The sequence below is a fragment of the Leuciscus leuciscus genome, assembly GCF_965113295.1.
Source record: "Leuciscus leuciscus genome assembly, chromosome: 21".
NCBI classification, from domain to species: Eukaryota; Metazoa; Chordata; class Actinopteri; order Cypriniformes; family Leuciscidae; genus Leuciscus; species Leuciscus leuciscus.
In genome coordinates this window covers 22,784,482-22,811,986 of record NC_138745.1, presented here as the reverse complement: position 1 = coordinate 22,811,986, position 27,505 = coordinate 22,784,482, and the positions used below count along the sequence as shown (strand labels likewise).

The following is a 27,505-nucleotide window of genomic DNA, read 5'->3' as shown; positions in this document are numbered from 1 at the left end:
TGTGTTCAGACTTTCTCAGTTGTCTTTAGGCGCGATGTTAGAGGACGCTGCTAATAAAGTTGCTAGTATGGCCTACACATTGGATTCACGTTTATTATTATAGGCTATTTAAAAAAAATTACCCCTTTTTTTATGCCGTTCGTATCATTTTATTTTGTTGTATTTATCCGCCACACCTTGGCCGGCCCGTGAAAATATTATCTGATATTAAACCGGTCCGTGACGCAAAAAAGGTTGGGGACCGCTACAAGTGATATACATTTCGATTTTTTTTCCTTTTTTGGAGCGAGTGGGGGGTGATTTGAAGCAAACTGCGTTGAGCGCTGAGCGAAAATGAGCGGAGCGGCCTGATGTAGCTTTGAGCGGGGGAGCGGAGGGGTGAACAGTTCCATGAGCGATGAGCGGAGATTCTCACCGCTCCACTCCGCTCATATGCTCTGCTACTGAAGATTTAGGCCTAAATAACTGATCTCCCGGTAATATAGTGTCCTACTCTGCCCCTCCTCATGATGATGTATTTGCAGCGGTTTCTATAGAAAAATGGCGTCACTCGCACGAGTGCGCCCAAATATTTTTTCACGTTCGCACGCCGAAATATTTACTCGCATGTGCGAGTGAAATGGGCGCACTGTAGAGCCCTGAGGTTTGTTCTCACGTGTCAAGCAGGTTCAGTTGAGCTTCCGTTTATGTTCGCTGATCACTGTTTATATGCGAATAAAAGCCTAAATTAAAGAACAAAAGTTCTAAGTTCAATGGGTTTGTAAAGACATGAGGGTGGGTAAATGATGACAGAATTTTGACAGAATGATGACAGTGGTACTCACCTGTAGGTGAGTACTACTAACAGTGTAATAAAGTGCTTGCAGATATTGTGTTTCTTGAAACATATTATATAATATTATTATCATAACTCAAAAAAAAAAAAAAAAAAAAAAAAAAAAAACTTGGTATGTGTATTTAACTTTCTCTCTCACCTTCTCTGTGATCTCAGCGATGTCCTCTCTGTGTTCCCAGCTGGGAAACATGTTAGTGAAGGTAAGAGGCTCAAGCCCTGCATGGATCAGGTATGATTTGGGAGTTTTTTTCTCATTTTTTTCTAAAAATACAAAAGTAAAACCAATCTTGTTATTGTGACAGGAAACTAGAGAGTTTAAAATCATGATGTAACAGAAGTAGCAGCAGACAATCTCTTTCTTATTGAGACTTACATCTAGTTCATACTTTACTTTACTTGTCCCTTTTACGGGACATTTGTTTTGGGCAATACATGAAGCTGCATAAGATGCCCACATCATTAACCATCACAAAGTCGTGTCCTGTGGCTACAAGCCTGTTAGTGTTAAACTCTAGTGCAAAGGAACAAAATAATTTTTATAGAGGTTGTATCTAAACTTTGGGGTACGAAAACTTCAACCAGATGGAAGTGGTTCCAATTCTGGATAAAGCACATGAGAAGGGTCCAGAGTCATTTTCCTTGCCTGTTTGAAAATAATTTAGTTGAATATAGACTCAACATGGGGGGTAAACCCCCAGACCAACCAACTTAATTGCTGTACGCACCAAACGGTTCAACTGAGATCTAAGGGTAACTGTCAGATTACCAAACCAGGCCGCTATACCAGTGGTTCCCAACCTTTTTTTGTCTGAGACCCCCTTTTTCCCAAGAAAATATTTTAGGGCCCCCCTTCACATTTAATGATATTTTCGCTCTTGTAAGCTTGCAGCAAGGATGACAAAATATGATGTTTTCAAACAAACGGTATGTTTACTATAAACAGATATGTTTATGCACAAATAATAGCCTATAATATTGAAAATACAATAACAAAAACATTAGTAGGCCCTTTGTAATTTAAAAATGTAAGCCTAGGAGTAGCCTATAAATTTGCCCTTTTTTAAATGCAATAACAAAAATATCAGTATTCACACTTGTGTGTAGGTAAAAAAAGAATGAATATAGGCTATTACTAAATGACTTCTGTCTGGGGCCTCAATACTTGCATGTTATTTGTGAGGCTTTATCAATGTGAGGCTTTATTTTTTAGGCTTTTGGCACTATAGTGAGCGATAACAAACATGCGTTTATTAACAAAATAATGCGTCTTTCGGAAGAACATTGTAGCCGGAACTACTTCTCTCTCTGTGTGCGTCTATGACGAGTCACGCAGGTACTGTGGTACTCCGCAGCGGCAGCGATCCGAACCAGGGTAAAATAGTCCCAATGTAATCACTTATTATAGGTGTACCATTGTGATTCAGGATAAGACAAAAACACGGTTTGGAAAATGGATTCATGATGAACTCGCTCATTATATAAATTTTGAACAGAAAAAAGTTAAGGACTTTTATTTAATGCAAATTGCTCAAAACTTTTCAAAATATGACGCAACCCCCCACAGAGCTCGCTGAGGCCCCCTTGTGGGCCGCGACCCCCCTGTTGGGAACCAATGCGCTATACCATACAGTAAGTTGGATTCAATACAGGCATGATAATACAGCAACATGACCCTCTGAGCAACTTCAAAAAATCTGAGCCTCCATAAAAAGTAAATTTTTTGTTGCACCTTTCGATACAGATTATCCACATGCACCTCCAATGAAAGTTTATTATCAATAAGTATTTGTACGAAGCAACCTGTCTAATAGGCTCACTGTTAATCATGATAGGTGAGTGGTTGCCAACTAACTTGGGATCAAAAATAATTTCCTCTGTTTTTCTAACGTTAATTACAAGACTGTTCTTTACTGCATGTAACAAAGTTGTCAATCTCTGCAGTATAATGTTGAATGTCCTTATGCAGAAGACCAAGAATGGCAGAATCATCTGAAAAAAACCTGAGTGAAACACATTACTGAAGACAAAAAAGTCTAGGATTGGAACTTGGTTCTGTCCATTGCTTGTTGATTGAATGGAGGCAGATATGACAAGAGCTTGCAGTCAGTTGTAAGAATGGGACAGGGTTTAAGCGGACTAAATGTTTAGACAAGTACAGCATACAGTGTCACCAGAGAGGTTCATTTGAGAATGATATTACACAGTATCACTCTTGTTTCTTTCCTAAAAAGATAATTGAAGACAAGCATGTATTTTTAAGTCACCTTTGCTATATTGGAGTACAGTTTCCATGGCACATTTCCTGTCGGAGTCCCATCGTATGCGAGCTGAGCCCGTGCTCTCACTGTCCTGAGGCCACCAGCCCTGCCACAGGTAAACTTCATGGTGATTATCCACCAAAAACAGGGCTAAAAGACAATCAAACAGAAGTAACATTATGATACTGCCACAATCATACCTCATGATTTTTCAATGAGTGTGAAGAATAAAATGTCCTTTTAACGAGGAATGTAACGAGTGTAGGAAAGCCTAATTAAAATGCAACTGACACCCATCCAGAATAGCTAACTGTTAACAAGCAAGTTGCACACCAGACAGAACTATTAACAGTGTTTAGGGAACATTAATGTGTCAAACACCTGGCTGAGTAGCTGTATACAAATCCTCTTGTAGGAAAGGCATCGAGTTGACCAAATTTGGTTCTCTGGATGGATATACAAATTCCACTGCCACAAACTCTCCTGAAGCACTGCTTAACTGGAACAGCCGAGGAGTGAAGTTGAACTTTCCTGGATCTGAGAAACAATACAAAACACATAAAAATCCAGGGTATCTGCAGAGGTTTAAATCAAATTTAAGACCTTTAAAGTTATTTAAGACCTGCACAAATAAATTATTGTATGTCCATACAAGTTAAGTTTAGCATGTATAATGCTTAACTTATTTATAAACAAGCCTGAAATACAATGGCACTCTTATTTTGAAATGTCTGCTTTCTCCAGCTGATCATTCAAAAAGATGAGGGAGATAAAAATATGCAATCTTACAACCATCTAAAACAATTACAATATAAACACCAAAATAAACATGGTCATAAATCATCAACAGTAAATCATAAGCAATTGCTTGACATAAATGTGCAGTATGCAATGGTTGCGAATTCCTCTGAAATCGTGAGCCTTTAGAATGCGCAACAAAGCCACACTTTTACTTTGAAGCTAGCAGTAGTTTATTTTATAAATAAAGTAAATAAAGTAAAGTAGTGGCGCTCGCATTTATTTAAATAAATCAAAGCCTTATTGTGATTCCTGTTTTCAGACTACAAATTTAAGACCTCTGAAAATAATATTTAAGACATTTGTTGTACCATTTAATACAATCCAAGACTTTTTATGACCTTGAATTTGATCAAACTGAATTTCAAGTGCCTCTATTATGCTATTTCTACAATAGGATTACATGCATCCAAAGTATAAAAAAAAAAACAACAACAACTTTAATTTCCTCATAATATACATTGCAAATAACCTAATTTCTCAGAGTCTGAAAACTGTTCGTTCTAAGATTCAGTCTCTCTAAACCCCTCCTTTCCGAGAGCTTCATCTGCTCTGATTGCTCAGAAAGCCCAGTCTGTTGAGATTGGTCTACCACTTACAGCCAGTGTTGGAAACGAAGCCAAGACGACCATAGGCTGGTATTATGCAAATTTGTTACATTGTTATGTAGGAATACAGGAAGTGAGATGGAATTGCTGGTTACTCGTTTTGCCAGTTCAGAATCTATTCTTTCTTTTAGGAGACACTCAGCCCACAGTACATGCGCCCTCATTATGCAATTATAATGCGATTTTGGCAATATTGCGATTAAACTTTACCTCATGCAAATGCAATACTTCGATCAAACTAATGCGATTAAGCTCAAAATAGTAGTAACCATAATCGCATTAAACTGTGGCGTATGCCGATTTTACATTGCAATAAACAGGCATGTAAACACCTTAATCGCCTATCTGAGAGTGGTATAACCATACTTATTAGCCAATAATAAGAACAATTATAAAATTGCATGTAAACTGGAGTGAAGAGTTCTGCTTGTGTCATGTTACTGTGATTAATACCCTACTCTGATTACTAGAAATAAACACATAATTGGTGCACATGTAAACGTAGTCAATAACTTTATTTGTTTACTACGCGATCAGCTTAGGAGACTGACACAGACGAGAAGTTATTTTTGTATTCGTTATTAGTATTCTTGTTGCTTCATAACATCAAGGTTGAACCACTGTAGTCACATGGATTATTTTAACAATGTCTTTACTACCTTTCTGGGCCTTGAAAGTAGCATTTTTTATTTTTCGGTGAACTAACCCTCTAACTCACCTTGCAGCATGCAGTCATACGCCTTTCGATCTCTCCTTCCCAAGGCCTCCCAGAAGCCTTGTGGTTCAGCTCCCTCATCACACTCCTGGATGGACACTTTACTGCTGCTGTGAAGCCCCGCCTCTAGAGGACACCTGAAAACCAGAACGTCTATGTCAGGGGTCAGCCACATTTGATATCAAGTGCTGTTGGTTTGTTAGTATGAGTTGACTCACTGCTCTTTTATTTTGTTTGCAGCGGCAAAGCCCACATCACGTGTGTGCATCTGAGCCTTGCAGCCATGCCACAGGTACATGCTGGCTTTAGGGATGTTCAGGAGGATCAAAGAGGTGCGAGACCGTAGGCTGCTACAGTGGCACACCACCTCCAGCAGTTGGCCCTCTATGGGTTTCTCTCCTCTCACACAGTATAAGCGCCAGTCATCTGCACATGAAGGAAATCGGGTCAATCCATACAAGTGTAACTGCAGAGCCAAATGGGTGGAGCTCGACCTAATCCAGCTCCACCTCTGTGGATCTAAGGGGTGGGGCTTAACTTAATTAGGTTTAGGGGTAAGGTTATGGTTAGGTTGGACTTTCTAGCGCCACCGATTAGGTCTAGAGAAGGGGAGCTGGATGCCATACAAGCTAGAACCGCCACTGCTCCACCCATTGGCTGTGTAGTGAGCAGTCTCTCAGTCCATATGTTCAAAATATGATTTTCATTATGTATTTGTCTTTTGATTGAACTTATCTGAAAGGGTTATGGAAAAATTATGTAAACTAAAAATTTGGCATCGTTAGCAAAAGAGATTACTTTGTGTATTGTCTTCCTCCTCTTCTCTCTTTCCCGCATGAACAATCATTCCTCCATTGAAGCACTGCAGGAAACAAGGAGGCTCCTTTCCCTGCTGTACCTGGACCTGCAAAACACACACACCATGTTAAACAGACCATTATTGGTTTTATGCTAATATTTTAGATTTTGACATTACTGCTGAACTGATAAAAAGGACACCGTTCAAAAGGTTTAAGATCATTAAGATGTTTTTTTAAAAGAAATGTATACTTTCCTCAAGATCAAAATAGTAACAACATGATGTTACATAATACATACATTTTAAAAAACATTTATAATGTTATAACAAAATATATACATTAATAATGTTATCTATTTCAAATAAATGCTATTCTTTTGAGCTTTCAATAAAATAATAATAAAAAAAAAAACACTATCCCAGTGTCCACAATATTAAGCAGCACAACTGTTTTCAACACTGATAATAATAGGAAATGTTTCTTGAGCAGCAAATCAGCATATTAGAATGATTTCTGAAGGATCATGTGACACTGAAGACTGGAGTAATTCAGCTTCTGCAATTCAGCTTTGCCATCATAGCAATACATTATATTTTAAAATAGAAAAACAATATATCAAACTTTTTTTTTAACATAAAAAAAAATCTTACAGACTTAAAACCTTTAAATAGCAGTGCAGGAAATGCTTAATAGCATCCTTTTTTTTTATTTTTTATTAAATCTTAAGTATAAAATAATCCATAGTAAGTACCTGAGCACCTCTCTCCTCATCCAGCTCTACAGTCATCAGTGCTGATGTTCCCTTTTCATTCACCGTGGAGTTACGACCTTGCCAGAAGAAATAACAACATTTCTCCTTCCCTGGACCGATGATCCGTTCTGAATGCAGCCTCTTGCCAACTGCACAAAAAAAGGAGAGAGTTTTGGATCATAGGCAAACAAACAGCCCAGCAACAACATGTTCAGACACACTGTATCTTATGGTTTTACACAGTGATCATGTGGGAATAACAGGTATATGGTTGTTTATAGATAATTGTATGGTGGGCACTGGGGAGACATAGTGGAAACAGACCTTGGAAAAGCAGTTTATTTTATAAGGAGCATAAAATATTAAAAAGGTGGAAATAAAGTGTCCAGGGGGATGAAGTGACAGACAGTCCTCTCTCCTGTGCACCAGTGTTATTTTTAGCATTATTTATAAACTACTAGCATTTATTAACATTTTTAATCAACGTTTATTTGTACATTTCATTCTAATTTTAGCTTAAGTTTGAGTAATTTTGTTGTGCTTTTGTCATTTTTATTATCTTTTTATATATTTCAATTTACTTTATTTTTATTTCAGTTTTAGCGATTTAAGTAATTTCATTTAGTTGCCAAGGCAAGTTTCTAATTTCTAAATTTTTTGGTTTTGTTTTTTAATCTAAAATCTCTCTCTCTCTGCTTGATAAAATTATTTTTAATAGTTTTAGTTAACAAAAACAACACTGCTATGCACACCTTCAACATGCAACTTACCTGCTGTGCTGATCATGTACTTCCATTTGACCACATACGTGTCCCCTTCATGGAACTGGCCAATGCTCAGTTTAGGTAATCGACTAAAACAAGCAAGAGAGAGAATGTTTGTACATAAAAATCCATTCATTTAATAGTTTTACCATATCAATTATTCATCCTACCTGTAGTCAAACTCTAGAATGTGCCAGACATCAACAGACAATGTGCTGATCTCAAAATTACGCCGCTCATCACCTTCCACCAGTCCATAACCTCGTCCCACATCAACTCCATCCAGAACGGTCTTGACTGGCATCCATACTGTTGACAACATCCGTGACGCATCATAGGGCCGACATTCTCCGCTCCGAAGCTCCTAAAGAAATTAACCAACCAATTGCATTTCAAGATTAACTACATTTTTAAATATAATCAGGAGTATCTCATGTATTAATACTTGCTTTTCAGAAAATTGGTACAGATACAACTTATTCTGTGAAAAATTTACCTTGTTTTCAACTAAAGTCGAGTCACCATTCTTCTTAGAGGATTTCTTGGTGTCACTCCAGTCCAAAAACTTCTCTTTAAAAAGAGTAGTCTCATTGTGCTGAGTTAACCTGCCAAACACAGCCCAGTCTGGTCTTCCCTGGCCTTTCCTATTAATAACAGGTTCAGAAAAGACAATAATTATATTAATTTCATATAGATTTCATAAAAAGCAAGGATATAACTTTGTGAGAACAGAACAAACCCATGAGACATGAACACAGCACTCATTTATTTTAGGAGTGACGCATCAGGCCTGCTGGTAACCCAAGTCTGCTTATACGAACACTGAGATACTAAGCTGTTGTTTTGACAGGTGTAGTAAGTTAAGCAACAATACACTTCTGACCTGAAAGGCCTCTTTGAACGAGCTTTTAAAGGTCACAAGTGCCAAAACTTGATCTATGATAGAAAAATACGCATCAGCAGAGCCTCAGCACATACTCAGCTCTGATATGTACCTGGGTATAAGTTTGTTGCACTCTCCAGGGTCCAGAGGATTAATATCACAGTTGGTGTAGTCAAAGGTGCCATTCCACAGGTGCTTTGCCAGCTGAAAAGCCACTTTTCTCTGTGCCAGCGTCACCTCCTTACCATGCCATACGTAGACCTCGCTACCAAAATCCAACACCAGCACCTAGATGTCAAACAAGAATAAAAAGTTGGTTTACAATTGAATAAGCCTTTCTATTACTTTAGTTTGAATTATATAATATAGCATTCAGCAGAGATGCACAATATATTGCTGAACATATGCAATTTTCAGATATTGGCCTGAGTAGGCTGACATTTGAATACATTTATTTATATTTTTAAATCATACCAAAAATTACATTCTAATGCAATTTATCTATCTTTCCTACTTCAATCATGCAAAATTGTAGACCGTATTTTGATTAAAGTATAAATAAGATTAAATTAGTCAATAATTATGTATGTATGCATGTATGTATGATTTTCAAATACTTCTTTAGAGTTAAGCATGGTGCAGCGAGGAACTCGACCCCAGTAGTCATCTTCAGGAATAAGTTTATCCTCCATGAGCCTATAGATGCAGTTGGTTTCTACAATGGCAGTCTCATAGAACTCATCTTCTTCTGGAGTGCCAGCAGCTGTAGGGTACAGAGGACCATATTAAGAAGGACTGCAGAAAGTAAAGGTCATTAAACTGCAGCATTCCTTAGTATTATGCTTGTGTAAACGGGGTGGTGGTGGCGCAATGGATAAGACACATGCCTTTGGTGTGAGAGACCCGGGTTCGAATCCACTGTGAGACACCATTGTGTCCCTGAGCAAGACACTTAACCCCTAGTTGCTCCAGAGGCGTGCGACCTCTGACATATATAGCAATTGTAAGTCGCTTTGTATAAAAGCGTCAGCTAAATGAATAAATGTAAATGTAAATGTAAATAAAATTGTTCAAAGTCAAATGCTGCTGAATTGTCAGCAGATGAGGAACTACATAATATCTCACCTTGATAACTGGCTTGGCCGCCGAGAATCTTCCAAAACTCTTTGGCAGCAGGAGTGTGAGTGTTGGCACCTTCCTCGATGGTCTGCACATATGAGGCTCTGCATCCCAGGTCATGCTTGGTCTGAATGAATGTGGACAACTCTGCAGCCTGCACGATTGAAGATACAAGCACATTTAATTTTCATTTGCACAACAAATGCAGATTATAATATAATATAATATAATATAATATAATATAATATAATATAATATAATATAATATAATATAATATAATATAATATAATATAATATAATATAATATAACATAACATAACATAATATAACATAATATAACATAATATAACATAATATAACATAATATAACACTGAACACAAAAATCCTCACATTTTCATTAAATTAATCACTTTATAGTAAGGTAAGATGTAGGTCAAGAGTTCAATGACCTGCAGTCTGGATTGAACAAAGAAAGTTGTGTGTGTGTGAGAGAGACACAGGAGCTTTTACAATTCACTTCCTGCTTCCTTTACAAAAATATAACATTTCCTTTGTGGTTAATTCTGTTTACTTCCTGCACGTGGGGGACTCACCGATATATGAATAGTCCTGAACACACCAATGCAGAGTACAGGATATGACATGTTTAACTGTACCAAAATCAAATTGAGAACCAGAAAACACAATTTTGATATAGGTGACTAATATTGACATCTAGCACTAACAGCCAGTGTTATATACTATTATGTTATTAATTAATAGCTTGAATTAATTTTAATTTTTATATTTTCCATTTTAATTTAATTTTAATAGTTTTATTTATCTTTAATTTATTTTTATTTCAGTTTTAGTGATTTTAGTACTTCAACTAATTTTGAACACTGTCAGTTGAACACTGCTAACAGCTGGAGATTTAGCAACGTTAAAGTGATAGTGTGATATGCGTTTGTTGGTACATGCAGCAGGACACTCACTTTGGCCTTCTCAATAACATTTGCAAATTCTCCAATCCAGACGAAGCAATGATGGGGTGTAATCAAGAGGAAGCAGTCACCACTGTTCAAGGAGGAAGCTCTGGGCTCAACAAGTCTGGTCTGAACGTGCCGACGACCTAATTAATATGCACAGAGAAATCGGGACAATAACAATGTGAGTCACATGCTAAACCCCCTGATGTCAGGAGCAAAAACACAAAGTGATTTGTTTTGACTGTACAGCATTATCTCGGTTAAATTTCAAACTCAGAAGATAATTATGTTATGATATAAAACATAAAATGTGATCTGAAAACAGAAAAAAATCAGAACGTCCTGGTAAGCAGAACATTACAACAGTTGGACAATTCTGTTGTTCTTGGACTGCTCACATGTTGCTCTCTCCATTAAGTCTATCTGGTTTCTTTCTCTCTGTTTTGATTAAGGCAAGTGTAGAATGTTGTTTTGGGAACATGCAGGTGGGATTAGATTGAGAGGGATGCCTTATGAGGAATTGGTATCCACAGCCTTCTACATTCTACAACAACAGGCCCCACAGCAGCATCTTATGCAACATGAGGACAGAAGTTCTCCCATTTACTTTTAAGTAAACAACACTATTCATGGCTGTCTCCCTGCCTTCTCTACAGGAACACACAGATACAGCACACACTATGGCCACATTCACACAGCAACAGAATATGGTTGTCAGCTCTGTATTTGGACTAGAGTAGAGATCTGTGCAGGACTGTTTTTTTTTCATCCCGCTAGGTTCTATTCCGCACTCTCCCGCTTAATATTTATTTCTTTGTTCACCAGCTATCCACTTCGAATTATTTATTTTTTTGACCCGACCCTCTCACATTTAAATTTCCCCTACTGAAAGAGAGATTGGATATAACAAATATAAAATGAAAAATAAATTAAATACGACATCTGTCACTCAAAGTTATAAACGAAAACCATTGCCTTAAAGCTATGGCAAAATAAAATCACTTTTTGAAACAACTATTTAACATCCACGCAAGAAAAGAATGTCCTGACGAGAGCCGCAGAATGCAGGAGAGCCACGGGAATGTAGACCTGTAGACTGGAGTGATAAAACGTATTGTTTTATTGATGATGCCATCTATGATATTACACACGCTCACTATAATTAGTATTAATATGGGCTTGACTCCCATTGCACATTCATACAGACACATTCATACATTGAGACATACCTTTAAGTAAATGCGGTTGTCAATCCCAAAAAATGACAGTGTGCACGTTGCCTATATGGCTGGCTTCTAATCAGAGATCATTATTCTTCATAATCAAAAATAGTTGTGAAAAAAAAAACTCCCCAAACAAGGTCAGAATGGAGGATGAATATTATTGACCTCTAATGGCTCTTTTCCACCGAGCGGTACAGTACAGTATAGGATTTGGGACGGTAAACCCTGATCCGGCTTGTGTTTCCACCGGCAAACGTACCCTTACTTGATAGACGTGGTGTAGAGATCAACATCATTCTTGCACGAAGAAGAAAACGACATCAGATCTTGTTCTTGCTTCTCGGCATGTGGCTGTTTGTCACAAGACAGCTTTGTTTGAGCAAAAGCTGCAGGGAAAAACACAGCCGAAAAAACACGCACAAGTGACGATTCTCTGTCAACCAATCAACGTTCTGCGGTGAGTCTAGCTCCATCCTTTAGGTACCAGACTACTGTGCTAGGTACACCAACGGAAGGGTCCCAAAAAGTGGTACGGTTCGGCATATTTGGTACCATTCACAACTTCTGACAATCGAAACAAAAATAATTGTGTACCGCACTGTACTGTACCGCTCGGAGGAAACAAGCCATTAGTCTGCAGTGCCATTTGTAAAAAAGAGTCCTCCATCCTGTCATTGAGCTCAAACATTGCAGATCAAACATTGCAGATCACAAACAGTTGCTGTTATCACTGTCACTCACCTTTGACCTGAATGAGCATGAGTTTTTTATATGGCATGGCACTGTTGTTGGAGCTCTGCTCAGAGGCGTTCACACTTCGCAGACTCACACTGCTGAAGTTTTCTTTACTCGCCAACCCAGCAAGAGCAACCTCAGAGAAGCCGCTGTTCTTATTCACTATGAAAGAGAGGACAATAACAAGAATTAAAAAGTGCAAAAGTATGAGCTATAGCATGCCACAATCATTCTACAGTATTTGAAATAGATATCTTATAACATTCTACAGTCAATTTATTTAAAGCATCAATTTAATGCATCCTTGCTGAATAAAAGTATTAAATTAGTTTTTATAATGTACTTTATCATCTCGGTTTCGTCTGTGAAAAATGTCGTTGATGAAAATAATGACGAAAATTATTCGTCAACGAAATTAACACTGTAATGCAGTGGAGGAGATAGCCTTGCCAAAATCCTTCACATTGAACTAACATTGTAGGCTAACAACACAATTTGCTGATCTTATGTTAGCCGAGTAGCCGACAAGCTTACTTTCCATTATAAGGTTAATGTTAAACATGTTCACTAACGTGAACTCATCCGCGGAAAAGCTGCAGCCAGGGGCTTTTCAAAGGAGACGCTGCCGTTATCTTGACTGTGATTGGCCAAATGACTCGCGTGATGACATTTATTACGGGTTTATGTTGTGAGGATTGTTTTAAGTAAATTTTTGAAGCCTAATAAATGTTAAAAAATTGTTAGCTTTCAATTACACTAATGTTAAAAAAATAAATACTGGCCTTCATTCAAAAAGATTCCATTAAATGTTTCCACGTTAATGTTTCAACATTAATTTGGAGATTAACTGTGAAATTATTACATTATAAGATATACTAAAAACTTTTAAAAACGATTAAATCAAAGAAAAAATGTGTGATTAATCTAGTTTTTTTTTCAATTGACTCCACAATTATCATTTTTTTGGACATTTCTTCCATATGATGGCTGAAGCAGCAGCGCGTTACACTGTTTCACAGTAACCAGATCAACATTGTGAATGGAGTATTCCAAAACCAAAAATAAATGATCAAGCAATGGGATAAAATAGCTTCTCATCCCTGCAAACGATACCATGAATGTGAATATTTAACAAAGTCAAAAACAAAACAAAAGGTAAGCAGGTATCCATATTAATTTCAGTATTAGCAAACGCAAAACAGCATTAAATGCAACAACTTTTAAAGTAAAAAAAAAAAAAAAATTACTTAAACAATAAAAGTGATGCTTGATGCTCACTTTACATGGCACACTTATCCTACCAGCTGTTGTCATCACTTTCCTCCTGACTGCTCTCCTCACTATCTTCTTTTCTCTCGAACATGGTAGATGATGATTTTTTTTTTATTCTATCAACATTAATGACAGACAACAGCAGGACTATTAGGCTGCTGTGACTTTAAGACCATATGCACGGACCGAATATACTGACACACATACACTTATCACGAATATACTTACACATACCCGACATAACCAAGAAAATACTTGCCGAGACAGGTCTCTTGACATAATTTTGTGTGCATGTGTAAATTCAAGCACAAGTAAACGTGAAAGAGGAATAAACTCGGTGTTCGAACGTTGTCTGAAACGCGCCCCCGTCTCTCTCTCTCTGCGTGCGCAGCTGTGTGCACATATAACAGCACGCAAGTCCCGATTTTTGCCTCTTCTTCCCCATTTAAAATCATTTGAATGTGTAAATTGGCAAGACAAAACATGTCCAAATGATAAACTTTCACTCTATGATGGTTAAGCATTTAATCCGCAAATCACATGTGTGCCGAATCGTGAGGCACCCCTAATAATTAATGCACACACTTATCATGATTGCCATCTTACCAGAGATGGAGAAAAATCCTACTCCAGTCAGTAAACGTGTCCATGTCCCCAAAAATGTTGGTACTCAAAAGCGATTCCCTTCACATTTTCTGAGCGCATGGTTTATTTTCACCACGCATGCGTACCAGTTATGTGCACCCCTGATTATAAATGTGTAAATACTGGCAATAAATTAACAAAATGTGCATAACATTTTTTTTTTTTTTTAAGTGTTCATAAACCAACTACTCCACCTCCTTCATTCACTCACTCTTTTCCTGTTTCATCCTCTTGCTCTCCAGAAGGCCGATGTTTAGCCTCTGTTCTGTGTATTCGTGTCTGATGTCCTCCCGAACAGCCAGCATTTTCAGAGGGTTTCTGGATGACTGAACATTTCTGGTTGGCCGTACCGCCCGCTTGTGCTGCACCATCTCCGAGGTCAACCTAAAAAAACATGTCATCAAACAACGTTTCAGAGCTAGTTCCTCAATCTCATGTTTGTTTAATTTCAAGCTGTAAATAGAAAATTTAATTGTCAATAAAACAAAATATGGCTGGTTAGTTATTGCTACAGAGATTATATTAAACTCTACTGTAATAGCCACACTTTGTTTGGTTTTACCTGGGCAGCTCCACTCCAAAGATGGCATCAAAATCGTCGTTGATTTCCACTCTGCTGGTAATCTTGGCTATTTCCTCTGTGTGTCGATAAAACTTATCGAAGGTCTCATCATCCAGAGTCATGACCTTTTTAACAGACTTCTCTGTGACTGCAATTGTGGCCTCCTGAAGTCCTGCAACTAAGAAATGTATAGGAATACATGCATTAAAAATAAACTGAATAAAATAATAAGTTGATATTGTAACAAAAGTCCACTGAGTCCACCCAAGTGCAGTTTTTATTAACAAAACTTGAACAAATACAAAAATAAACAGACGTGGCTTGACTAGGCTTGAGCATGAACATGAAACAAACTGGAACATGGACATAAATTCAACAAACAGGGGTACAGGATACCAAGCTAGAGAGAGACAATGGGAATTTGAGGGCTAATTATACACATGGACTAATCACTAAACAAGGAACACCTGAACACAATGAACCAATAAATCAATGAGAACACCACAACACAACACACAAACCAATGGAAGCATATGATAAGATCACATGAGCAAACAAGGAATCACATGACATGGAAACAGGACTATGTCTGATTACAAAATAAAAGACAGCCAAGCATGAACTTGAACAGAAACCAAAACCATGTGTTATCTCTAAGGTGCATTACACATTTTCTAATCATACTCACCTTTACCATTGAGACGACCAAGGAATGACTCCAACTTTTCCAGCTTCTTGTCTGACTCCAGCTTCATGTCCTGTCTGACTTCAATCTCTACAGAAGAAAATAAATATGTATGATATGCATATAAAAATATATATTGACCGACATAGAAGAAAGAGGACAGGAAATCTGATTGGAAGAAAGGGGAGTGGGACCAGGAAATGACACAAGCCATGTACAAGTATGGCTTCTCACCTTCGTGTGGCTTTGAGATTGTATGGGAGGCATTCTTGTTTTTAGAGGACAGAGGGGACAGCACTGGATTTGTAAGAGCAGAAGGTGCTGCCAGGCCTTGGAAAGAGAAAACATAGGGGGAATTGTTCTTAACTGCACATTGTTACAAAGCGAAACCATTTTCAATATGTTTTGTCCACACAGTACAAAAAATACATAAAATTATCTGTGTCACTACAGTGAAGAAATAAAATCTGTGTCACTACAGTGAAGAAATAAAATATGAATGTGTGCATTTTTCACAGACCTTTTTTAACCATACGGCCAGCCACTGTAAACTGAGTGGAATCATTGGCTGCTCTGTAACCTTTGACCTTCCACGCATCTTCTTGTGAGGTGATGAGCTGCTTGCGTTCCTGAATAGACATCTCTACTCGATCACTCCGCTGGCTTTCCACCATCTCATTTCCCATCCTCTGAGATGCCAAAGGAGAAACTAAATTAAGCATCTGAGCAAGTATTTATATAACTGTCAGGGCAACTTTTTTCAAAGTTGCAAAGTTTAAATGGTGACACTTTATTTTACAGTGTCCGTGTTACACATTACATGTAGTTACTATAGTAATTACTATAAATTGTGCATAATTACATGCAGCTGATCCTAATTCTAACCCTATAGTACATTCATGTAGTTAATTATTATTACTCAGTACTAAGATGTATAATTACACTGTAACATGGACACCTTAAAATAAAGTGTAACCGTTTAAATATCTTTACGATTTTAATCTTAAAAAAGGGATGCTCAGTTGATAAATATTACAATTGAAAAAGTAGTGAGAGAAACAACATCTCATAAGAGATTTAGTAAAAACAATAATAAAAAACAATTGTGAAGTGTAAATTATAATTTTCCTAACATTAACCTGCAAACAAAAATAATCCAAAATCCTAAAATAAACTATGTTTATATATAGCCAAAATAGCTAGTAACTGACTCCCAAAAAAAAAGAAAAGAAAAAAAAACCTACAAACACACTGACCATACATTTACATACATTACAACAACAGTCTCAGTGTTGTGTTATGGAGGAATAATGGATGTGTGTTTGGGGGTGAGAAGCACCTTCCGTCTCCAGGGGTGACGCTCATCCACCTGCACGGGCAGGGGGGTAGCCTTCACACGGAGGGAAGAGCAGGAAGACAGGCAGGAAGAGAGAGGGATGAGAAAAGAATGGAAAGAAAGGGTGAAAGATGAGAGGATGCATCCTAGACTTGAGAAGCTCTTATTAATAGACAGAGGAAGGTGATGCTTCACTTGAGATCTCACCACTGACCTGTTAAAAGACTCCTCATTTAGATTTACAGTCAATCATTGTTGTCTTTAATTATACAGGCTTGTAAGCATCCAATAATTTGGTCATGATAATAAAGATAGGTAGAAATATTTCATTATAATATATAGGTTTTAAGGTTTAAGCGAAGTATCTAAAAACATATTCAAATTTACATACAAATCCATTTAAATAAAGATTTTCCAAGAGTTAAGGTTTTAAATGTATTAAAATAAAGAAAACAGAGATTCTTTATGGACTGAACTTCAGTCACTTCATGGAAGATGACAAGAAATTGTCAAGAAGACAAGAACAAAACAGTCGAGAGTCCTTAACAAATTAAATATGGATATAAAATTAACAGAACAATACAACGTAACTGCAATTTTGTGCATAATGATTTAAGTAATATATATACATAATATAAAATATACAGTGAAATAGTAACAATTGTTTAAAGCAAAAAGTATGTGTACTCTTATACTAATATATATTAAAAAAAATGTTAAATAGTAAAAGGATGTTCCCACACGTCTGTGCTTGACATCACAATTGTTTCCTTTAAAGGGGTGGTATAATGGCCTTTCACAAGATGTAAAATAAGTCTATGATGTCCCCAGAGTGTGTAAGTGAAGTTTTAGCTCAAAATACCCCACAGATATTTTTATATAGCATGTTAAAATTGTCACTTTTTGAGGGTGAGCAAAAACGCACTGTTTTTGTGTCTGTCCCTTAATGAGCCGCTGCTCCCAGCACAGGGGGCGGAGCTTCAACAGCTTGTGTTCTGAAAATTTCTAAAACTTTTAGCCTTTTATGTTCAAACCGGAGTCAGACAAAGATGGAGAGACTCAAGAAGTGAGAACATGTAGACAACATTTCTGAATGGTTAGTTGATGAATTTATGTATGTGTAGTTATCTTCTAGTCATTGATTAGATTATCATGACAGAATATGCTATAAATCACATTCCAGGGGGTGGGGTTTATGTAAATGTTAGGGTTAGTGATGTCACTAACAAGCCGTTTGTTATATATAAAAGCAATTTCTTTAAAAGAAAATATCTCCCTTTGCTTTGAACTCTGAGCGTCGTGACTCAGCAGATGCCGTTTATGCTCAAACAGCAACATTACACACTAACTAAAGTTAGAAAAGTGAAATCATAATCAATCAACCACCCCTTTAAAATGTCTTTAAACACTATCCTGTATTTTGTATGATGGATTTATGGAAACCTAACAGTTTTTAACCATAAATTTGATAGGATTTTGTACAGTGTGGAAATTACAACTGGAAAAAAAAAAGGGAGACAGGGTTGTCCGTATCAGAGGGTGGAATGTGGAGGAGAGCTTACATCGGGTGGGTGTTCTTGCTCACCTTGGGGAGGATTGCTATTTGATCCAGTGGTTCAGATGCACATGAAAAGGAGGAGGAAAAGACAGGATCCTACAGGACAGAGAGGGGAATCAAGACAAAAGATGGAGAGACATATGACAAAGCAGGAAGGAAAGAAGAGGAAGTTCAGGGGCAGACACCAGGCAAGTGACATTGGTCTAGTCTTAGACACAATGCCACCTCTAAATAACCACATGACATCAAAGTAATTTGCTAGAATGCTATGATCAAATCTAGAGTACAACACTCAACCACCAGCCTCGCACAACCACCCTGAATCTGAGGATACTCAAATCTTTCTCCAAACTAACTGCTGTCGATCAAGCAGCTTCAAAAGAAACCACAATGAAAAGTGCAAGAGAAATTGGTGGGCAGATACAGTACTATAAATAAATACATTACAAATTTACAGGCTCATCGTTTAAATTTTAAATGTTTGACTGATATGGTCCCAGAGGAGGCAGATCAGTAGAAACTAAAATTGGAAGTAAAATTTAAATCTAAGTGACTAAAGCTATAGAAGGCCTTATCTATAAGAGTGGTTGAACAAGGCAATTAATTAACCACACCATAACCGTCACCACAGGGTAAAATAAAAGTCACCAAAATGGCCGTAAAAAAAAAAAAAAAAAAAAAACTTCTTGGCATTTCAAAATTCATACCGTCACCATGGTAGTTATGTAAAAGGACCAAGCAAATAAAAATCACCACCACAAGCAATTGGCTCATCCTGAGTTGATGACAAGGTCCGAAAACCAGGACAGCACACAGGTCAAGGATTAATTAAATACAAACACAAAACCATAACCCTTATACACTGTTAAAACCCGTGCTAAGCCTGTTAGCATGGTGGCTAACGGCTAACAGCCTTACCCAGAGTTGATCAGACACCGCAAAGTCATCTATCATCATCCCATCATCCTAGAAAAAGGGGTAAAATGAACAGGGAAGAAATGACCCTGTACTTAAAGCTTGGATATTAAACTTAACAGTGAATCTGGTTATTGTGAGAAATTAATATTTCATAATACAGTTGATTATAAACAAAATAATGTGTTTCTTGATATTTTTGCAATCTCATTTGTTAACTCAGTATGAAAAACTGTATAAAGTATTTAGATGTAAAAATGTCTTTAAAGTCACAATGAAACTAAGTAGGAAGCGGCAGATTTTTTTTATGTAATGTGGCGTACATCAGAGTGAAACAGATAAGCAAAGAAAGAAACGCAGGGCAGGTTCTATCCATTGTTTTTTGATTGGATGGAGGCAGATCTGCATGCAAGCTTGTGTAACTGGTCCTACTGATTCGAACCAGTGTCACTGGCATGGGAGGCGGCCATTCTAACAAGGACGCTAAAGACCGCAGCCTCTAGTGTCAGTTACTAGTGTGGCTCTTGAGATCAGAGGAGTGAGGTTTACCTGCACAGCTCTTTACCAGCTGGCCTTCATTACATTCACTCCCCTAAACCTCACTCCTTCGGGTCATGGCACCAACTTAACCGGTCCTACTCGCACCGCTTCGAGTGGGATTCTAACCAGTCTCACTGGCAAGGGAGGCAGCCATGCTAACAAAGATGCTAACCGGCATGAACCGGCAAGGGAGGCAGCCATGCTAACAAAGACGCTAAAGACCGCAGCCTCTAGTGTCAGTCGCTAGTGTGCCTCTCGAGGCAAGTGGAGTGAGGTTTACCTGCACAGCTCTTTACTAGCTGGCCTCCGTTACACTTGCAGTCGACCATTAGAAAAGGGCAGGGTTTAAGACTAAATAACTGGAGAATTCTGGCATACATCACCAAAGAGAAGTCTATCATTTCCACAGAAGATCGAATTATATTTTAATGCAAAATTACGAGGTCAAAAAAAACAAACATTCATAGATCATTCACAATAAGAAAGACTGTGTGGATTTTGACTTTAAAAGTTTCTGTCACCCTCATTGCTTAAGAAATTGTGATTTTACTAAATCTGATCTGCCAGATCATCAGCTAAATATTGGATATAATGCTAGCTAATTCCCTTCTCTGAACTAGCATATAAGTGATGTTACCACATTACAAGACTTGCGCAACCTGCAATGAAGTGACTGAAACAGTCTTCAGAATAAATCCAAACAGAGAATGGCACGTGAAACCTCACCCCATTCCCTATTGCACTAGAGAATTACTATGAAGCATGCAAAGATTTTAAACATTTTTTATTACAATAAATAATATTATAACAATAAAAACACAAAAACATGCAGTAAAGAAGTGGAGTGGCAGAAAGACAGATTCATGCAAGTTAAGAACACATACTGTCTCAAACATACTAATAATCCAGAATCTATTGCTACAAAGATGTACACATGCATGATGACCAACTTCCCTCTACTAGCCCTACCAAAAACAAAAAAGCAAAAGGATCACCCATTAATGCTCTGGGACTAACATTCGTGCTGTGACTTTTAAAATTATTATATTATATGTCAGTGACTATAAATCAAGGGTGCATAAATTATATTCTAATTTGATCATTTCCAAACATGATTAACAATGAAAAAGTCTTCACCATTTAAATTAAATGTGGGGCAGCTTGCACTGAGCAAACTTAGTGTTCTTGAGAAATAAATAACATTGTGAATATGACCAGAAAATGCAAATAGAAAAGGACAGAACATAAAGAAACGAAGAAGACAAAATAATGGATAGCACTAGGGGTGGGCAATATGACCAAAATCTTATTTCATTTTATTTCACGATAACGATATATCTATTTTTATTTTATTTTTGTAATTAAAAATAAGAACAAAAGAAGCAAAATTACAAACAGTAGGGCAAATACAATAGAGCAAAGACAAAACTTAAATAAACTATGTTTTTCAGCTACAGTAGGTTTATTTAACATACAATAAATACTTCAAAAATGTAATCAAGTATATAACTAAAACACTTCATAGTCTTCACTTTATGAATCAAATATTAACTGATTCTTATTAAAGATACAAAAGTGATTCACTCAAGAGCAGCGAGCGATTTTCTCTGTCTTTTGTTGTTTGATTAACATTAATGAGACAGACAGACAGCTCCCTTTAAGACAGAATGCAGGATCCAATGTACTGACATGCATCCGGTTTTCACCCAATTGTTTATGTCAATTTAAGACATAACCGACTATGTTTACGTGAATACTTCACATGACGGGCATTCTGCCATTATTGTACATCTATATGACCGTTGGAAAATATAAGCAGCAAAAGAGAATTGAATTCGTGATCGCATGCTGTCTGAGAGAGGCGGTTTTCTGTGCGCACGCTTTTAGTGTATATTAGTCACGGCCATGGACCGTGGGCTGAATGTCTGGTGCAAATGGCACACAAAATTGGAAACCCTTCAGGAGATTCAAAGTCTTCATCTGATTGGTTGAATTCTACAGGGAGACGCATGTGTCGTGTTCTTTAATGGTCTACCTGAACACAAAGATGATGTGACCCCAAACCCCCTTATGGAAGAAGCAAGCCGTGTGTTCATTGAGCGATTATCAAGATCAACTAAACGCTGGATTTTCAAAAGTATGTGAAGAACGTAAAGTTCACGGCATAGACTCTTTAAAATACGTCCAAGAGTCTGTTATTGTAGGGACATCGACATTACTTTTCATGCCCCTAAATATAAGGAAAAAAACAAACTGGGATTGGTTGCTTTACATGTCAGTCAGGTGGCCTCTGGACGGTCATTGGCCAATAAAAGCTGCTATGGAGTCCAGACCTTCTGCCGTCAGTCTGAAAGTATGGCTACGCGAGCACCAGCCGCATGGAGTTCCTTTTCACATCTTATTGCGCTCAACATCAAGCATGTCTCACTCTTTATTTTCTCATTCATGCATGTTTCTTTATCACTCTTACGTGTATACAACTTTAAGTAGTGCTGTTTACATACGGGCGAAATAAACTATATAGTAAAATCTCTAACTATAGACACTTTATACCGTGGTCACGATATATACCGTCATACTGCCCAGCCCTAGATGGCACACACCCTTCTCTGTTTAGAGTTACTCAACTGCACAAAGGCCAATTCTATGCTAAAGGATGAACTCTTTTGAAATGCAGAACTATGCAACAAATGCAAATAAAATTACTAAAAATCACACAATTAACCAGTTGCATGATATTTGCTCTGCATCGCCTAGAGCTGATAATACAAGATGCTATTCATCAACCTAACACAACAGCTGTTGAATACACATGGCATACGAAATTAGACAATGAACCGTGACCTATGACCTGTACAGTCAGGTGAGACAGTTCAAGGTTCAGAGGTTACCTTCTTCTTGAAGCTCTGCTCCACTTCCCATAGCTGGGCGTGTCTTTCAGACACAGCAACCTGCACCACATCCTGTTTTTTATTTATCCTGTTCCTCCAGTCTTCTTCTCCACTCTTCTTCAAGAGGGCCAGCCTGCAAAAGACAGAATCTTATGAATTCTTGCAGCCTTTTTAATTATTAAATGTATTGCCTTGAACACATTTGAGTTTATGGTCTAATAAAAATTATTTACAATTTTAAATGCTTGGAATTAATTTTGTAGATGTATTTGAATTTATCCTACTTTTCGAATTTCTTCACAAAAATATTAATTTACATTTTAATGGATGACAAAGAGAATAGTTTAAATAAAAACAGCTAACAAGAGCCAAACATGCATGGGAACTGCTGGAAAAGCAACTCAGGAGGACACCTCACAAATAACGACAGTTAATGACAGTAATTAGATTACCAATTTGTTTAGATTAATTTACATTGAACTAAAGTCTGTGCTCCCAAGCTTAAAATGACACTTTTTTGACATGGACATTTTTTTCCTCTATGGCCCTATGTGTATCTTTTTTTGATGGACACACAAGGGTTAAGTTTAGATTTTAAAGTTTATTAAGAGTCTATTTATGTAATTTCATCATTTTAATAACTTTGCTATTATTCTTGTAAAGCATTATGGTATATAAAAAATGGTATATAAAAAACAAAAAACAATTGGGTGTGTTAAAACTTTTGATTAGGATTGTATAACCAAACATGACAAACAGAAAATTATATTGCAAATCTATCTCTTTGGAAAAATAAACAAAAACAACAATGCATAGGCATTTTTCATGCTTATTCACACACATTTAAGCCAACTCATTTCAAGTGTGGGTACATATTTGTATCTGCATACAGACGAGTGGTTTTCTTTTCATCATGTCATTATTAATCAATTTAACCAGCTTGCGTCATGCTTCCTATGGCAACAGACATCTGCCCATCAGTTACACAATACTTTGATCTCTAACCGTACGCAGCAGTACAGATCTGACTAAAACAAACCAATCAATGAAAATACATAACACCATATAGAGTTACACTGAACTGGAATATCTGTCTCTCTTCATCTGTATGCTAAATGTCAGACCACAACACAAGGATGCAGTCAGACGGTATCATTTCTATTAACAATGAACTAGTCTTAAGTAAAAAATTTTATAAGGACTTTGAGCATCTGATATGTTTCCATTTCTAATGTAATTTTTTTATCCTAGCTCTCAATCTAAATGGAAAGGACAATGCGACTATATTTATTTGACATATATTCAAAAGACACACAGAGCAACCTACTTTCCACAAATAGTCTTTTCAAACTGTGTGTTCCACTTTGACTAAGGCACCCTCAAAAAATATACAATTTACAATGTCCTGCTTTATACAAAAATGGAGGAATAATTGTTTTCAATATACATCTATAGTTTAAAATACATTTTCCTATTACAAAACAATACTACGACATTCTGCTAGCTGACTTCCACATAAAAAAACGATCACAAACAACACAAACTTTCAGAAATATCATTAGGGATATTTCACACTTTCATACACTAACCTGTCTTTGATGGACATCTGTCTGGCAGACATGATGTCTGAGAGCTCGTCTCCCTCCTCTGGTTTAAAGTCCGTCTCCTGCTCTTCTTCTCTCCTGTCGTCCTCTAGGAGGTGTCCGGCTGACTCTGCGTGCGTGTGTTGTGCAAGAGAGTCCCTCTGTAATGAGGATAAGCCCTGCGATACAGCTGCCGCTGCATGTACTGTGGCTGTGTGCACAGGAAGATCTGTTGAGCACAGACACAGGAAAGGGTTAGAGCAGCTCTAGTGATACCATCAATAACAGCTCAGTGACAGGCGGAGCCACCACAGACACCCAAAACACATCAAAACTCTCTCACACACATTCAGTCCTGTCAAGAGATGATGCTCACGCAAGCATGTGAATATACACACAGTAATGAACATTGTGATGAATATGTAAGAACTACTACACAGGAAGTGAGAGTCAGTTTCTAAACATAAAGGGAAGCTTTTTTGCCAATGATGTGCAACATGTGGCTTACACAGACATCTTTGTCTTTTTAAAGGGGGGATCTTTAAAACCATCAGCCTGCATGACAGACACAAAACAGGAAGACGCAATAGAAGAGACGCACATCACATCCTATCCACACCTATCTTTTGTGTAGTCACATTGATATCAGCACAGAACACATGTACATGTACAGCTGTCTCTGGAGGAAACCATCATAACAAGCTATCCCTGATAAAACAAAGTACTGTACATGATTGTGTGAATTGAAGAGTATGATGGGGTAAGATAAACTTTAATTTCCTCTTAGCCACATGTAACTAATTTTAAATGTTTTTCAAAGTATTTTTGTTGATGGGGATTTGCGGGCACAGTAATTCATTTAGGCTGGAGAGAGAAAAATGTTTTTTTTTTTTTTTTAAAGGTAAAGTTTGACACTTGGGGTAAGATGCAGAAAAAGCCTCCACTGGGTATGGTGTAATTTTAAATACTTAAGTGGAATTAGCATTTACTAATTCCATATAACTCATCTTTTACATGTTTTCCCCCCTTGATTGTGATTGAGATTATTTTAATTTGAATGTTTGATTTATTATTTTTAATTAAAGACACTTTTTCAAAGAAATAGGATGTTTTTGAAAAGTGTCATATTCACCAAGGCTGCATTTATTTTATCAAAGATACTTCTGTAAATATTACAATTTAAAATAACTTATTTTAACAGGCAAAGCTGAATTTTCAGCATCATTACTCCAGTCTTCAGTGTCACATGATCCTTCAGAAATCATTCTAATATGTTGATTTGATGCTCAAGAAACTGTTGTGCTGCTCAATGTTTTTTGTGGAAACAGTGATATTTGTTCAGGATTCTCAGATGAATAGAAAGTTTAAAACAGCAGCACTTATTTGATGTAGAAATATTTTGTTACATTAGAAATGTCTTTACTGTCACTTTTAAACAATTTCATGCATTCTTGAGCATTCATTTTTTTTTATCTCACTGACCCCAAAGTTTCACTTGGCAGTGTAAATTATTAATAATGACATCAGATATATTTAACATTGAGCAAATATCTGATTATTGCTGGGACCTGACCCTTATCCCAAGGGGCTTTCTGCCCTATTTAGGGGCTCATCTTATAAGTGAGAATAATATAATATAATATAATATAATATAATATAATATAATATAATATAATATAATATAATATAATATAATATAATATAATATAATATAATATAATATAATATAATATATTGGATGATGTGTCTGTGTCACCAACCTGTACATGCATCTCAGTATGTCACTATTTACCAGTAAATATTCACACTGCTCTTACGGAGAGCATTTTTTCTTATTATTAAATAAGGGAATAAAAAAAAAAAGTGCATTAAATAACAGTACAGACACACAGAAACAGGTCTAGGAGGAAAGATGGCACTTAAAACACAATCAAATACACCACCAATATTCCTCTACCTGACATGGCTGCCTTTGACTTGTGCTCTCCATCTGTTTCTGAAAGGTCTTGAGAGGTCACCAGCACCTTATTATGCCCTTTAAGGTCCTCACAGTCTTTGGCCGGCTGAGCGTGTGGTGTCCGTTTCATGGTCTCTGGAGAGGGGAGCTTCCTCTTCCCCATGTTTAATACCAGCCTTTCTCCTTGGGTCGCCAGGGACACATCTGGACTCTGGTATGACTGGATCTCTTGGGCAGGTTGAGGATGGTGAGGTGGGGAGAGGTTCTGCTCATAGTAGGCAGGGCCAGATACATTGGACATGGTCAAGTGGATGTCCCCGGCATGTTCAGTTGAAACAGTGGAGGATCTCATAGCGGAGGCAGAGGTGGATGCAAAACGAGCTCCACCCGCAGGCTGCAGCTACAAGAGGACAACAAAAGAGAGCGATGGAGGACAGGAGCAGATGGTATTATAGGAAATGGAGTAGAAGGGAAGGATGGAAGGATTTAAGAGTGAACCGTGTGAGAAAGAGAGAAAGATAAGAGCAAGATGGTAGATTGAGGGGAAAGTGAAGTGTGGGATGAGAACAAAAATTGAGTCAGCAAGGGGCAGGAAACAGCACATTCATCAACCGTTCATCATGCTGACTAATCAGAGGCTGACTTAGTGCATTTCCTGTAGCTGAAAGGCAAGCATCAAATCAGCCGCCAACACAACCATTCACAAAACCATGCCCTTTATGCACTGAACCAAACTGTTCCCATCATGCCCTCAGAAACAGATACATTAAGTCACAGACTCAATCGATAATATGTCAACTCTAATGTGTCAGCAGGGCTTTAGGCAGAGCTGTGCATTCAGAACAAGATTACGCTGACTCATTTGTCCTGTTAGCTTAAAGGTACACTGTAACTTTTGGAGCTCTAGAGAGGTTAATAAACAAAACCGCACGTGCCTTGCGGAAGAACATTGTAGCCAGAGCTACTTCTCTCCGTTTATGTGTATGACAAGTCACGGTACTCGGCTAGTCCGCAGCGGTTGGTGTCCCGCTCGGTCTAAAATAGTCTGAAACAATTATCATAGGCCGTACCGAAGTGATTCAGGATAAGACAAAAACACAGT

General features: G+C 37.3%; 1 protein-coding gene across 14 annotated transcripts in view; it reads right to left on the bottom strand.

Annotated features, from left to right (window-relative positions):
• svila (supervillin a) overlaps window positions 1-27,505 on the bottom strand; it is a 62,306-nt gene that overhangs the window by 9,744 nt on the left and 25,057 nt on the right. For 8 of the 14 annotated variants that reach the window (XR_014201208.1, XM_082152325.1, XM_082152335.1 and 5 more), the window contains 26 exons: window positions 26,404-26,803; window positions 24,453-24,675; window positions 22,864-22,996; window positions 19,436-19,483; window positions 18,545-18,613; window positions 16,963-17,013; window positions 16,144-16,312; window positions 15,858-15,953; window positions 15,627-15,713; window positions 14,939-15,116; window positions 14,588-14,760; window positions 12,466-12,621; window positions 10,508-10,644; window positions 9,538-9,685; window positions 9,030-9,175; window positions 8,525-8,700; window positions 8,026-8,173; window positions 7,700-7,893; window positions 7,536-7,618; window positions 6,766-6,914; window positions 6,013-6,118; window positions 5,433-5,640; window positions 5,218-5,351; window positions 3,475-3,630; window positions 3,100-3,243; window positions 975-1,096 (listed from right to left, as the gene is read on the bottom strand). Coding sequence is in view for 13 of the 14 variants with exons in the window: in XM_082152325.1 (XP_082008451.1) it covers window positions 975-1,096; window positions 3,100-3,243; window positions 3,475-3,630; window positions 5,218-5,351; window positions 5,433-5,640; window positions 6,013-6,118; window positions 6,766-6,914; window positions 7,536-7,618; window positions 7,700-7,893; window positions 8,026-8,173; window positions 8,525-8,700; window positions 9,030-9,175; window positions 9,538-9,685; window positions 10,508-10,644; window positions 12,466-12,621; window positions 14,588-14,760; window positions 14,939-15,116; window positions 15,627-15,713; window positions 15,858-15,953; window positions 16,144-16,312; window positions 16,963-17,013; window positions 18,545-18,613; window positions 19,436-19,483; window positions 22,864-22,996; window positions 24,453-24,675; window positions 26,404-26,803 (3,834 nt within the window). In the remaining variant the exon portion in view is untranslated. The remainder of the gene's footprint in view (window positions 1-974; window positions 1,097-3,099; window positions 3,244-3,474; window positions 3,631-5,217; window positions 5,352-5,432; window positions 5,641-6,012; window positions 6,119-6,765; window positions 6,915-7,535; window positions 7,619-7,699; window positions 7,894-8,025; window positions 8,174-8,524; window positions 8,701-9,029; window positions 9,176-9,537; window positions 9,686-10,507; window positions 10,645-12,465; window positions 12,622-14,587; window positions 14,761-14,938; window positions 15,117-15,626; window positions 15,714-15,857; window positions 15,954-16,143; window positions 16,313-16,962; window positions 17,014-18,544; window positions 18,614-19,435; window positions 19,484-22,863; window positions 22,997-24,452; window positions 24,676-26,403; window positions 26,804-27,505) is intronic. The other 6 variants (XM_082152333.1, XM_082152330.1, XM_082152332.1 and 3 more) reach the window with 5 other exon arrangements.